Source organism: Ips typographus, linkage group LG9, assembly GCF_016097725.1.
Source record: "Ips typographus isolate SLU linkage group LG9, UJ_Ityp_2.0, whole genome shotgun sequence".
NCBI classification, from domain to species: Eukaryota; Metazoa; Arthropoda; class Insecta; order Coleoptera; family Curculionidae; genus Ips; species Ips typographus.
In genome coordinates, this window is record NC_138430.1 from 2,628,402 (window position 1) to 2,640,528 (window position 12,127).

The 12,127-nt window shown below is 32.4% G+C and overlaps 2 protein-coding genes across 4 annotated transcripts; one reads left to right on the forward strand and one right to left on the reverse strand.

The window, feature by feature from the left end:
* Positions 1–1,537: 1,537 nt before the first annotated feature.
* On the reverse strand, positions 1,538–5,691 carry TfIIS (RNA polymerase II elongation factor). The gene is made up of 6 exons (XM_081986555.1): positions 5,474–5,691; positions 4,107–4,296; positions 2,841–3,053; positions 2,612–2,786; positions 2,452–2,558; positions 1,538–1,975 (listed from the first exon to the last, which is right to left on the reverse strand). The coding sequence occupies exons 1-6, from the start codon at positions 5,540–5,542 to the stop codon at positions 1,833–1,835; spliced, it is 897 nt and encodes a 298-aa protein (XP_081842681.1). The 5' UTR covers positions 5,543–5,691; the 3' UTR covers positions 1,538–1,832.
* Positions 5,692–5,884: 193 nt separating this feature from the next.
* LOC145734117 (ankyrin repeat and SOCS box protein 6-like) lies at positions 5,885–12,099 on the forward strand. Of its 3 annotated transcripts, XM_081987265.1 has the most exons (12): positions 5,885–6,044; positions 6,107–6,313; positions 6,667–6,871; positions 8,251–8,369; positions 8,422–8,580; positions 8,634–8,801; positions 8,860–8,937; positions 8,999–9,177; positions 9,438–9,640; positions 9,915–10,108; positions 11,319–11,464; positions 11,525–12,099. In XM_081987265.1, exons 2-12 carry the CDS (start codon positions 6,241–6,243, stop codon positions 11,744–11,746), a joined length of 1,746 nt encoding a protein of 581 aa, XP_081843391.1. In that variant the 5' UTR covers positions 5,885–6,044; positions 6,107–6,240; the 3' UTR covers positions 11,747–12,099. The 3 variants fall into 3 exon arrangements, with proteins under 3 accessions (XP_081843391.1, XP_081843390.1, XP_081843392.1); XM_081987264.1 differs by having other exon boundaries at positions 11,319–12,099; XM_081987266.1 differs by lacking the exons at positions 5,885–6,044; positions 6,107–6,313; positions 6,667–6,871 and adding an exon at positions 7,831–7,973 and having other exon boundaries at positions 11,319–12,099.
* Positions 12,100–12,127: the final 28 nt, after the last annotated feature.

The following is a 12,127-nucleotide window of genomic DNA, read 5'->3' on the forward strand; positions in this document are numbered from 1 at the left end:
TGCCATCTGCAAGCTAAGAAATTGATTCTAAAATCTTTGAAACTGACTTGAATCTTAAAAATATGTTCATTAAATCAATTTCAAGGTTTTTTGACTGTTGACTGTTGAATTTGACTTTAAAACCATGAAAATGTACTTTGTTTGAAACTTTTTAAAATGTTCTGCTATCTGCAAGTTCAGGAATTAGTTCTAAAATCTTTGAAACTGGCTTGAAGCTTAAAAATAGGTGGATCAAGTGAATTTCAATGTTTTTTGACTGTTGACCGTTGAATTTGACTTTAAAACCTTAAAAATTTACTTTTTTCAATCTTTTTAAAATGCTCTGCCATCTGCAAGCTAAGAAATTGGTTCTAAAACCTTTGAAAGTGACTTCTTTTAAAAGTAGGTTCATCAAGGTCAATTTCAATGTTTTTTGACTGTTGACCGTTGAATTTGACTTTAGAAGCTTGAAAATTTACTTTGTTTGAAACTTTTGAAAATGCTCTGCCATCTGCAAGCTCAGAAATTGGTTCTGAAACTTTTAAAACTGACTTGAAGCTTAAAAATAGGTTTATTAAGTCAATTTTAATGTTTTTTAACTGTTGACCGTTGAATTTGACTTTAAAACTTTGAAAATTGACATTTTTCAATCTTTTTAAAATGCTCTGCCATCTGCAAGCTAAGAAATTGGTTCTAAAACCTTTGAAAGTGACTTGTTTTAAAAGTAGGTTCATCAAGGTCAATTTCAATGTTTTTTGACTGTTGACCGTTGAATTTGACTTTAGAAGCTTGAAAATTTACTTTGTTTGAAGCATTTGAAAATGCTCTGCCATCTGCAAGCTCAGAAATTGGTTCTGAAACCTTTAAAACTGACTTGAAGCTTAAAAATAGGTTCAATAAGTCAATTTTAATGTTTTTTAATTGTTGACCGTTGAATTTGACTTTAAAACTTTGAAAATTGACATTTTTCAATCTTTTTAAAATGCTCTGTCATCTGCAAGATAAGAAATTGGTTCTAAAACCTTTGAAAGTGACTTGTTTTAAAAGTAGGTTCATCAAGGTCAATTTCAATGTTTTTTGACTGTTGACCGTTGAATTTGACTTTAGAAGCTTGAAAATTTACTTTGTTTGAAGCTTTTTAAAATGCTCTGCCATCTGCAAGCTCAGAAATTGGTTCTGAAACTTTTAAAACTGACTTGAAGCTTAAAAATAGGTTCATTAAGTCAATTTTAACTGTTGACTGTTGAATTTGACTTTAAAACTTTAAAAATTGACATTTTTCAATCTTTTTAAAATGCTCTGCCATCTGCAAACTAAGAAATTGGTTCTAAAATTTTTGAAAGTGACTTGTTTTAAAAGTAGGGGCATCAAGGTGAATTTCAATGTTTTTTCACTGTTGACCGTTGAATAAAAACCTTAAACATTTACTTTTTGGAAGCTTTTTAAACTTCTCTGTCATCTGCAAGCCTAGAAATTCGTTCTGAAACCTTTGTATGTTGTTTATAAGCATATTTTCCAAGAAACAGCCTTATTAGACCACCTTGTACAAAGAAACAACTTTTCAAATCAAATCCGCGATTTATTTTAATTTATCATTACACAATAAAATAAGTTCACACAAATCAATGTCTTAATCGCACCCCTCGGTAAACTCCGCAGTGGTAATACAGTTTGAAATCAAGTCAAATTACAAGTAAAAATCCCAATTTTCATAGAACAAATATAATCGAATAGCATAATAATAAAGCGGGACATTGGCTTAAAAACTCTTTTTTCTACAGTCCAACGTTTCGAACCTTAATACACCAAGTGAGTCACTTATTACTAGCGTTGATAAATAAACAAAGATATTATTAACAGAACTTCCACCTGTTGCCGCACTCGTTACACAGCACGAAAGTTGTCATCGGCTCGTCCGATGATCGAGTTTGCAATTGGTTGTACGTGCAGTTACGTTTCTTGCATTTACCGCATTTCAACATGTCCGTCTTTGTACCTGTGAAATAATAGCATTTTTTTTAAAAACTGTTTAATAATATGCTTATTACTCACTAGTTTTGAATAGATAATAACACCCATTGTGAGTGATGGCGCGGTGTGTTATTTTCTCTTGTGAATACTTACAACAGTCGTAGAAAAAGTATAGTATTCTACATGCAAGTAATGGCTATTACACACTCGATAATTTATGCAAACTTTATCTTCGTGAGTAAATAGCTATTCCTTTATTACATTTTTTTGATATTTTTTTAAATAACCTTTTGGGGGAATATCTCCCTTAAATGATCTTTTAGGGCAAAAGTGCCCTGATGCAGTTTTGTAGAAAATATAATTCCCTACAACTTTCCCTTTGCACATTTTATCAAACAACCGAGTTATGAGCTTTTTTCATTTTTTATAACAGTTTTGGGTACAATACATGTTTGTTGAATAATATACTATAACAATACAGTTAAATGACATAACACTTACCTTGGGCAGTAGCTAATTGGGCATCATTGATAGCTTCCTTATTGAATTTCTCTCTTAGCTGCTTGACTTCGTCATTAGCCATCTCTTCCGACGTCATTTTGGCCAATCTGAACACAACCAATGACAGCAAATGAGGGGAGTTTGGTTGATTGTCACTTACCTCTGAGCGGTCACAGCACCTATTCTGAAATTTGTTCGCAACGTCGGATTTTTCGGATCCTTCAAATTGGAAATGCGCGATCTGACCCTATTTTTGTACTTCATGTCGGTGTTTTTAAACTCTTGGAAGATTGCTTCTTCCAGTTCTTCTGCTAATTCTTCCGCGCTTGCACAGCCTAAATTAAACCAGAATTAGTGGATGTTTCGTAGAGTTAATAATGGTGTTTTACCCTCAAAATCTTCCTCTTTCGAGTCAGTTTTTAACGCGCTAGCTAACATTTCTCTACACTTTAGTCTCACTGAGTCTGTGGTAACACTGACAGGGGGAAAGCTTGTGGGTAACTTTTTGTCCTTTTCCTTGTCTTCTTTCTTTGATTTGTCTTCCTTTCTTTTCTCTTCCTTTTTACTTTCTTTGCTCTCTGATGAACTGGTCGCCGTCTTACCTGTGGAGACAAACCAAACACAAAAAATATAAAATCTAACTTAATTAGAAAGTAAAGTACTCTCTGTTAAACAACGTTGTTACTGCTGCAAAATGTACATTTCAGATCTCTAACTTGAGGCGTTCCTGAGATATTCAAGAAAAATTAGAGTCAACTTTGACAGCCTCTAGCGGCCAAACGGTAGAACTTAGCCCTGCCCACTCAACGTCACGTGATAGCTCCATTCATTAGCTTTCTTTTGTTAGGTGGTGTGTTTACACAGAATGTTTCAAATAACCGAGTTATGAATGATTTTTTCGAAAAGTGCACGAAGTTTTGACTCAAATTTGGCATTTTTCGGTCTACTAGACTTTTGCTCAATCAAAGTGACCTTGTTTACTAATTTCAAACTGGTGAACACGAATCTGACGTTTTTTTTGTTCTGACACGGTTTCAGAGATGTCCTTGAAATTATGACAATGTTGTAAATGACATTTCGACAAATGATACTTTATGTCACATTTCTACCATCATCCTAAAGCTATTTAGGCAGTCAAACAATTATTAAAATTCAAACATTTTCTGGAAATATTCCTGGGGTTACCTTCTGTGAAAAATGTCAGTAATTCAGTTTTTATTTATAAAGGCCAAACGGTGCGCTTTACAGAAAAATGTCATATTTAGTAAAAGTTTCCTCCCATCGAGGTGTATAAGTAGTAAAAATTTCACACCATTAACACAAAACGTTTTCGAGATATTCATGAAAATATCCGATAAAAAATGACGCCTTCTAGCGGCCAAACGGTACAACCGTTTTCGTCCTATTCAATTAAAACTTAGTACAGTAAATTTTGACATTGGGAACATGATGAACTGCTGTCAAAATGACAAATAACAAAAATAATTGTATTACACAATCTGCTGTAGCAAGAAAAAATTCAAGACAACTTTTTACTTTAACAAACGTCAAAATTAATATTTTCAAAAATTCCTAATAATAACATGTGTCAAATTTCCATCTGGATGTAACAATTATTACGTCCCCAGCGCTACAACGGACTTTAAATGACTTACTGTTATCAGAGTTGCTCAGAAACTTTTTCCAGTTTTTGATTAGCGTCTTAGCCAATCCAATAACTTCGTCGTCTTTGCTCGATTTCCGAAGTGCGTTCACTGTCATACCGATACGCGTCTTAGTCAAAACGTCTAAGTTAATTTTGAGATTTTGTAGCTCTTTGAGAAGGTCCAGGGCTTGTTCTTGGCCCTATAAACAAGACAAATAAATAAACTTAATGCAGACGTAGTCAATTAAATATCTTAAAAATCTAATTTTAATAAGTTTATATAATTGATGACAAAATTGTCTTACATTGACAGGATCACCAGAAGCATTGTCTTATAAAGTTTGGATTTTTGGTTTTTATAAAGGAATATAATGGAAAGCTCTACTTTTTAACTACAAGGTGAATATAAAATAACTCACTATCTAAAGAGTAGTGAGTTATACAGGCTGGTTTTTAATGGTTTTGTTATAATTTGTATAGTTCTTTCAAATTCCTTTACCCAGAAATTGAAATTTAATGAAGTTTTTGTCGTGGCAGTTTTTTCACTTAAAACTCTGAGTGAAACCAGCATTATTGCTTTAAATACTACTTGATAGTAAAGGGAAAAAGCATTTGCATTCAATCATTCTAAATAAAATCAAAATATATTCAAGATTACTTGCCCAAGTAGAAAATGGTTCAACTACAACAGTGTTGTTATTTTGTTATCATTCTCTAGCTGAATACATAATTTTTTGTAAAGCTTTAGAAAATGTATTTTTAAAGTATACAGTATTTTAAAATCTGGACACTTTTTTTCTTTATTATGTAATTTTCAAGGATATGGTTAACATGCTGAATCACTTCTTCAGAAACTCTCACTCATATTCTTGATTAATGCTTAACATCTTCTAAGATGTGTTTCATACATTTACCTGCTTAAACTTATGTAGTATACATAGTTTTTACTTTAACTAAGACAAAAATCTAATCAATAATGGATAATATCACGTATTTAACAGTGTACCAATCTAAAAATTGTCAGTTTACAGTATGTACAACGCTTGGTTATTATCTTGAATATACAAAGTCTAGTAAATTACAACACAACTTAACAGGCAAGAGATTAACCATAGTGCAGTGGCATTGAGTAAATGAAATTCTGTTTTAAAATTTAATACAAATAAATATAACTTCCACTTTTTAGTTAATACCTTCAACTACTTGGTTTTCTAAAAAGCCAATATTCACACTGTGGAAAATGAATAACACAAATAGCATTACAGGTATTGCAACAGTCCATTAACGCTCCACAGGGTGCTCTTTTAATAAAAAAATATTCCTGATATAAATAACAACTATCCCAAATACAATTTTTTTTGAAAATTATCAACCTACACTGCCATCATCAGAAGTCATTTTGCTGAGTTTTTTCTGGATTCTCATGACTTCCTCTTCGACACTCATTTTCTTTTATGTTAGATTATCTATTATTTGCTGGAAAACTGCCGTTTTTCTTACGAATTTGGCAAAATTTTCTCGAAGTTTTCGAACTTTTTTGCAAAGGAGAAGGGACGCACGCTTTGCTTGCTTGCAACCCGCTGTTTATAATGACACTTGCACCTGACATTGACAGATAGAGTTTGATGTCAATCATATGATTGCTTTTATCGTTTGCTCGTCAAATTTAGTAGAGTAGCTGTCATGTGATTTAACCACGTGATCGTATTATTACATATTACCAAGCTCAGGTAAGTCACATGATCATTGTGCACTTTTAAGAGAAGAATTTTTACTTCTTACCTACGTCAATTCCTCAATAATCATTTGTGTTGTGGATTTTTTCAAAATGTTTATTATTATTTATTGTAAATTTGTTATTATTAATTAATGTTGAGCAGTAAAAATGGTTGTTTATTCATCATGGATTAAATACTTTTACGGATAATACGAAATGTTTACCAGGAAGGTAACATCCTCAATTCTTTTTTAAAGTGATAATACAGATCAATTTGATAAATGTTTTTGCAGTGGAAAACTATCTGCTATGCTCTGAAAACTAAAGTATTGGGGAGCAGGATGCCGGTCAGCTGTTCTTTCTAATCATTAAGGGTCATAAATTTCTGGTATAATCAGTTGAGGAAGTGGCATTGTGTTTGCACATTATGGATTCTCCTACTGAACAGTGGATGAAGTCCATTTTCGACAAAGACCAAACCGTAATTGCACTTCACAAGGGTGAGTATAATTTGTAGTTATCTCAGTAATATATAAAATGAAAAGGTTGCTAAGCTAACAATGTATGTATTACCTCAGCTCTAGGATTTTGCAGGATAGTATTATAAAGCAAAAAGTTACAGTCTAAACAGTTAAATTAAGCTTGTCCTAATGTCAGCCAGTTAGTTGTAATTAGGAGTTATAAACATTTACCTAACTATTTTATTCTAACACAAGTTTTTGTGAATTCAATAATCTGGTTAACTTTATTTTGCTCATATTATCATAAAAAAATCAACTTAATGACAGAACAAAGTATATACAAATTATAAAAAGAATAAACAAATTGTCATGTTTGTCTTGTGGTTTTTTAGACATTCAAATTAACAAAATATGTAAAAATGGAATGACATTAATTGGGGCAGCAGCAAAGACTGGCAATTTACCACTTTTAAAATTGCTTGTTGACTTTAATAATAACAAAGAGAAGTTTCTGAAAAAAGCTAATAAAAATCGGAATAAACCACAAACCTTATCACTAGATGGGGGTGATAGTGCTACAAATTACAAGAATATTGGGTAAGTTGAGTTTTTTTTTTCTAATATAAATAAGAATGCATTGTGATTTCTATAATTTGGATCAACTTGGTAATATGAATTTATTTTTTTATCTTAGATAATTCTAAAACAACTGGAAAATATGGCATACAGCAGCAAGCATGTTGAATTTGTTTATTTAGATTTTTTTCTTTGTTTATTGGGTAGAAAAGTCAATTTCATTATATCCATGCTCCTTTTTGTTTTGTATCATTCATCAATCATTAAGAATGATTTAATATCCTTAATAGTTAATGTAAAGCGTTTTTTTCAATTAGTCTACTTGCTTAACAATCCTATTTCTCATGACTTTGAGTTAGTGAAAAAAATACAGTCCTTATTAAATTTTTTGTTTAGTTTTTATACTAAAAATTAACTTTGATACTTAAAATAACAAAAAACTGCAGTTGCGTATGTTCTGTTACTACAAAACTCAAAATAATTAAATATTATGTATTTGTTGTATTTCAGTATCACTACAGATTTAATAATGCATTACTTATTGCATATACAAGCATTTAGGTATAATATCAGATGTTAAAGACGTTATTGCACAAAAGCAGTTGTCAACTTATCCCCTCTTGTAGTGAAGGGACAAACTATCCTAATAAAACGCCCCAAGCTATTCTAAGTTAACTAAACTGCTCGCCACGTCAACCGGGACAGTGATGTTTTTGGGTCATTTTTAAAATTACGCCATTCTAAAACAAATTAACAGATTTTAATGTGGTTTGGACCGTCATTAAGCTTGGTTTATTGGCTCTTTACTGATGTAGAAAACTTTTGCTTTAATGCACTCTAACTGCCTTATACAGGGTGTGAAAGAAGTGCGTGCAAAAAAGTGAAATTTTCAAGTAGTCAAGTGGGACAAGAACATGCGCAAAAAAAGAACAGTATTAAATTACAGCCACTTTACTAATAAATAATATAAACTTTTTTCTTACATAGGAACATTGTTGTCTACGGTATTACCTCGGGACGTTTTTGGATGTTTCTTAATTAACGTCATGTGTCCGAAGAAATATCGATTTTTCTGGAAAATGGATAAAACACTGTTGAATCTTGAATTAAGCCATATTAGCAGGTTTGTATCTATCATTCAAATGCCGTTGTATGTTCAACAGTATCTGTTACATAATCTGAGTACTTCTAACTAAAATCCCATAAATTAAGCTCACTGTTAGTCCAAACTGCATCAAAATTTGTCGTTTCGTTTAAAAATGGCCCGCAGTTTATTACCGTTTTTTTTAAATGTATTTGGTAAATTATTGACTAATATACCCTACCTAATCTACTAAATATCACAATTTTGGAGGTCAATTTGTACCAGATTACTAAATAAATTGAATAACCATCTTCAGGTATTTTGTAATAACTCGAGATGAAGAGAATGAATTCGGCGACGGTCCCACACCAGAAGGTATGGAAGATCTGGAGTGGGACTCGGAAGTTTACGATTCTGAGACTTCCAGTACCACCGGTAAAAATTAACCGAACGTTTTGTCCATTTTATATAAAAGAAAACGTTACAGATAATCCTCAGACTAGAAGTGATTGTACCGAAGACATGTACAGATGGTATGCTAAGATATTGAACAGAACCGCCATACTGTTAGATTCTCCTGAAAAGGATTTCAGTCGTTTAGATAACCACCAAGGTCAAAGTGTATTGCATTATGCGGTTAATTCAGGTAGACAAGAACTTTTGCCTTATTAGGAGGAATAGTAACATTGTTTAATTCAGGTTCGGTTGAAATGGTACAGTACTTACTAGGAACATTTGGAAAAGATTTAAACGTAAATCAAAATGATTCAAAGAGGCACAATTGTTTACACAAAGCGGTGGCTAAGAATGATCTTGAGATGGTTGAATTTTTGCTAAAAAATGGAGCTGACGTAAATGCCAAGGCAGGTTAGTGTGTATTTATTTAAATCATCTGTTACATCCTGCATAAATATTATAATTTCAGGTAGACAAAGATCTACTGCTCTCCATATTGCCGCTAAAATGGGTCATCATTCGGTAATGCTACGATTGTTAAACGCTGGTATACATTTGTTAACTTTTTTTAAAAGGATTTATTAGGAAATATTTTGATTGTAATTTAGACGGTATTGACTATAATGCCCTTGATGCTCATGACCGACCGCCTCTAAATTGGGCCTTGCGGCAAAACGATGTCAGAGCTGTGAATATGCTGTGTGGAGCCGGATGCCGTGTTAACGAAGTAGAGTTTGACGATCTGACACTACTTGATCTTGCCGTAAACAGTGGAAATGCGACTTTGGTGAGCATAATGAATTATTAGCTGCTTAAAAATGACTTTGGCTGTCTCCTTCCTTCTGTCAAGCAATTTAGTTCAGAATCAAAAACCAAAGTTATATGATTACCGGTCGTTTGTGAGTTTCCTAAAACTGTCTACGGTCTCAGAAATTGCCGGTGTTATGTGATTTTTAATGTCCACGACTATTAAAAATCAATCTCGTTATACTCGTATTAATAGCTATTTTGACACTACTTTTCATAGTCAATTATCTGTATGTGTAGGTAGAAACTCTACTTCAACATGGCGCTAAGCTCTATCCATCAAGCTACTATTTGCACAAAGCTATCCTTAACAACTCTATTTACAACAGTTTCAAGATTGTGATGGTTCTTATTGATTGGGGAGCTAGAGTAAACTGTAGAGATGAATCCGGTTACACGCCAATTATGGTGGCATGCTCTAGGGGAGATCCTTATACTCTTCAGTAAGTGGTAAATAGATATTTTTATTTTTGAATTGAAAACTAATAGTAAAAAATGTATTTTTCAAAATCGCTCCCTTCCAAGTATACGATTTTTAATTTTTTTTTAATTTAATAAATGATGGCCTTATGATCAAGGAGATTTATGTTTATTTTTCTGGCAAAATGGTTTGCTGCACTTCCAGTTTTGTAAAGCATGATTAGCTCCTGTTTTATTTTTCTCTGTCTTTTTGTTACCGCCCTGGTTTGTTTTTTTGACAAGGTAAATTTATTTCAGGTATTTAATATACAAAGGCGGCAATGTCAATATTGCCAGTAATGTAGATAGGAAAACCGCTTTACATGTATGCAGTCAATATATTTACGTGGAAAGCGTCGTCGAAGAACTTATCGCTATATTGGTTGATAGCGGGGCCAATATGAACGCTACGTGTTACCAGGGATCACCATTACTTTATTCCATAGTTGTAGGTAAGTTTTCTAGAGTAATAACTTGCTATTTATAAGTAATAATTGCCAATTACAAACACATAAAGTTTTTGCGGAGGCGCTCCTCCTGTTATTTGAATGAGTGACATAAGTAATTTTCAAAACGTGTGTTTCACTTCTAAATTGATTTTTACCATTTTGTATAAACGGTGACGTTAATGTTTCTTCAAAAACGCATTGAAACAAGTTTATTTTCACAATTTTTAACACACATGCAATGTTGCCGTGTTTCGGAAAACCAGGAAAATGTGTTTAAATAGTTGTTGCAAGTCTAAAGTAGTTTTGAAAATTTAAGACATTATTAAGGTACTTTTTTACACAGAACTCGATGACGTCTTTATAGAAATTGTACAGGGTGTCCCAATAAGCCGTGCACGCGGCTGTTTCTCGAAAACTATACATAGTATGGCTACATGGGATGTACACACACAACGATAGATAATCTGATTGCTTATTGAATAGGTGGTAGGAAGCTATACCATTGCATTTGATTTTTTCGAGATATCTAAGATAAAAATGCAGTTTTTGTAAAAACCGCCTCTATCGAAAAGACCGAAAACTAAATGAAACATTGTTTTGGGACACTCTACAGGACAGGAAATGCTCTTTAAAATGCCGCAAAAACAAAGTCTCTACGATTAGCCGTTTTCGAGATATTTCATTTATTTCAAAGCAAACTTTGGACTACTCCCACCAATTTAATTGAAGAGATTCAAAGGAAAATTCTTCGTAGAGAATAGGGGATAAAACTATAAGATTTTTTACTATACCTTTCCATTTAAATTTTCACAGTTTTGGTAATTTTTCATTTTAGCTGATCGAAATTTTTGGAAGGGAAAACATGGCTATTAAAAATTAAAAAAACACACTTTCTTATGAATACCTACTGATAGAGTTTTAGCTTAAATTTAGTTTTTCTAAAGACTTTCAGTTGAAATTTCATAAAATGCCATTTTGTTGTGTTATGAATTGTGGGAGCTGGGCAAATAGGGACAAGCTTAGTTCCTTTAAAATTCCTAGGGTGTTGAGTCCAATACACAAAACAATATGCACAAATTTGCTCATTTTAAGTAATTCACTCTAAATCCACGAATTCTATGTGTTTGTCCTTCCAAAAAATGACATATGACGTAAAACAGCTCATTTGCTGCAGTGCCTAATTGTATTATCATTTAATATAATTAATTTTTAGAAAACCCTTACGCAGCTAGGGCACTGTTAAGACACGGAGCAGACGTAAACATAAGGGATGAAACAGTGGGTTGGGATGTACTGAGTGTCGCAATGCGGTACAGCACATTAGATTTATGCAAAATGACCGTGTACGCAGGATTTAACGTAAGTATACAACCGCACACACTATGCCAGCAACAATGCCCTTTTCATGGATTTTTAAAGTTGAATTCCATGTCTCACGATCCGGAAAAGTTAAAGAATGGATCCAACGACGAAATCTACGACTTTATAATGTACATTAAACGAAACCCGCTCAATCTTAAAGACTTGTGTCGAATAGTGATCCGTAACAAAATCGGACCTGTTCAACTTTTGACTAAAATAAAAACACTGCCGTTACCTACTATGTTACACAAATATTTATCTTTAGAAATTCTTGAGTGACTTTCTACATTTCATTAGAAGTTGCAGGAAATTTTATTAATAAAGTAGACGGGAAGAGTATTACCGAACGTTTAGTCAGTTTAGTAGGTATTAGAGTTTTATATTAAAGAACATTACACCAAAACGAATTAATCTGCTTTTAATTTCTATCACACTAAGATCAAAATGAAAGTACAATTTTTCCAATTTTATATAGTAAGCACTTAACTTTATGATGCAAAGCACCTAAATTTTACTTTTTATCTTGTTCCTTTAAAGTCAGTATTAAAATTAAAAATCCAGTAATGTTTCCTTTCATTTACTATAAGTTATATGAAATGACAAGTGGTTAAAAATAAATGTTTTTATTGTAATTTTTTTTATGTCCATCCCAAATAAAGA

What these genes read in the sequence shown, in the direction of transcription:
- TfIIS (XM_081986555.1), bottom strand. Translation starts at nt 5,542, where the DNA reads ATGAGTGTCGAAGAGGAAGTCATGAGAATCCAGAAAAAACTCAGCAAA. An exon ending in TGACTTCTGATGATGGCAGT is followed by an intron (nt 4,297 to 5,473) that starts GTAGGTTGATAA and finishes TCTTGTTTATAG; the next exon opens with GGCCAAGAACAAGCCCTGGA. An exon ending in GGTGCTGTGACCGCTCAGAG is followed by an intron (nt 2,559 to 2,611) that starts GTAAGTGACAAT and finishes GGTTGTGTTCAG; the next exon opens with ATTGGCCAAAATGACGTCGG.
- LOC145734117 (XM_081987264.1), top strand. Translation starts at nt 6,241, where the DNA reads ATGGATTCTCCTACTGAACAGTGGATGAAGTCCATTTTCGACAAAGAC. An exon ending in GCATTATGCGGTTAATTCAG is followed by an intron (nt 8,581 to 8,633) that starts GTAGACAAGAAC and finishes TGTTTAATTCAG; the next exon opens with GTTCGGTTGAAATGGTACAG. An exon ending in GCTACGATTGTTAAACGCTG is followed by an intron (nt 8,938 to 8,998) that starts GTATACATTTGT and finishes ATTGTAATTTAG; the next exon opens with ACGGTATTGACTATAATGCC.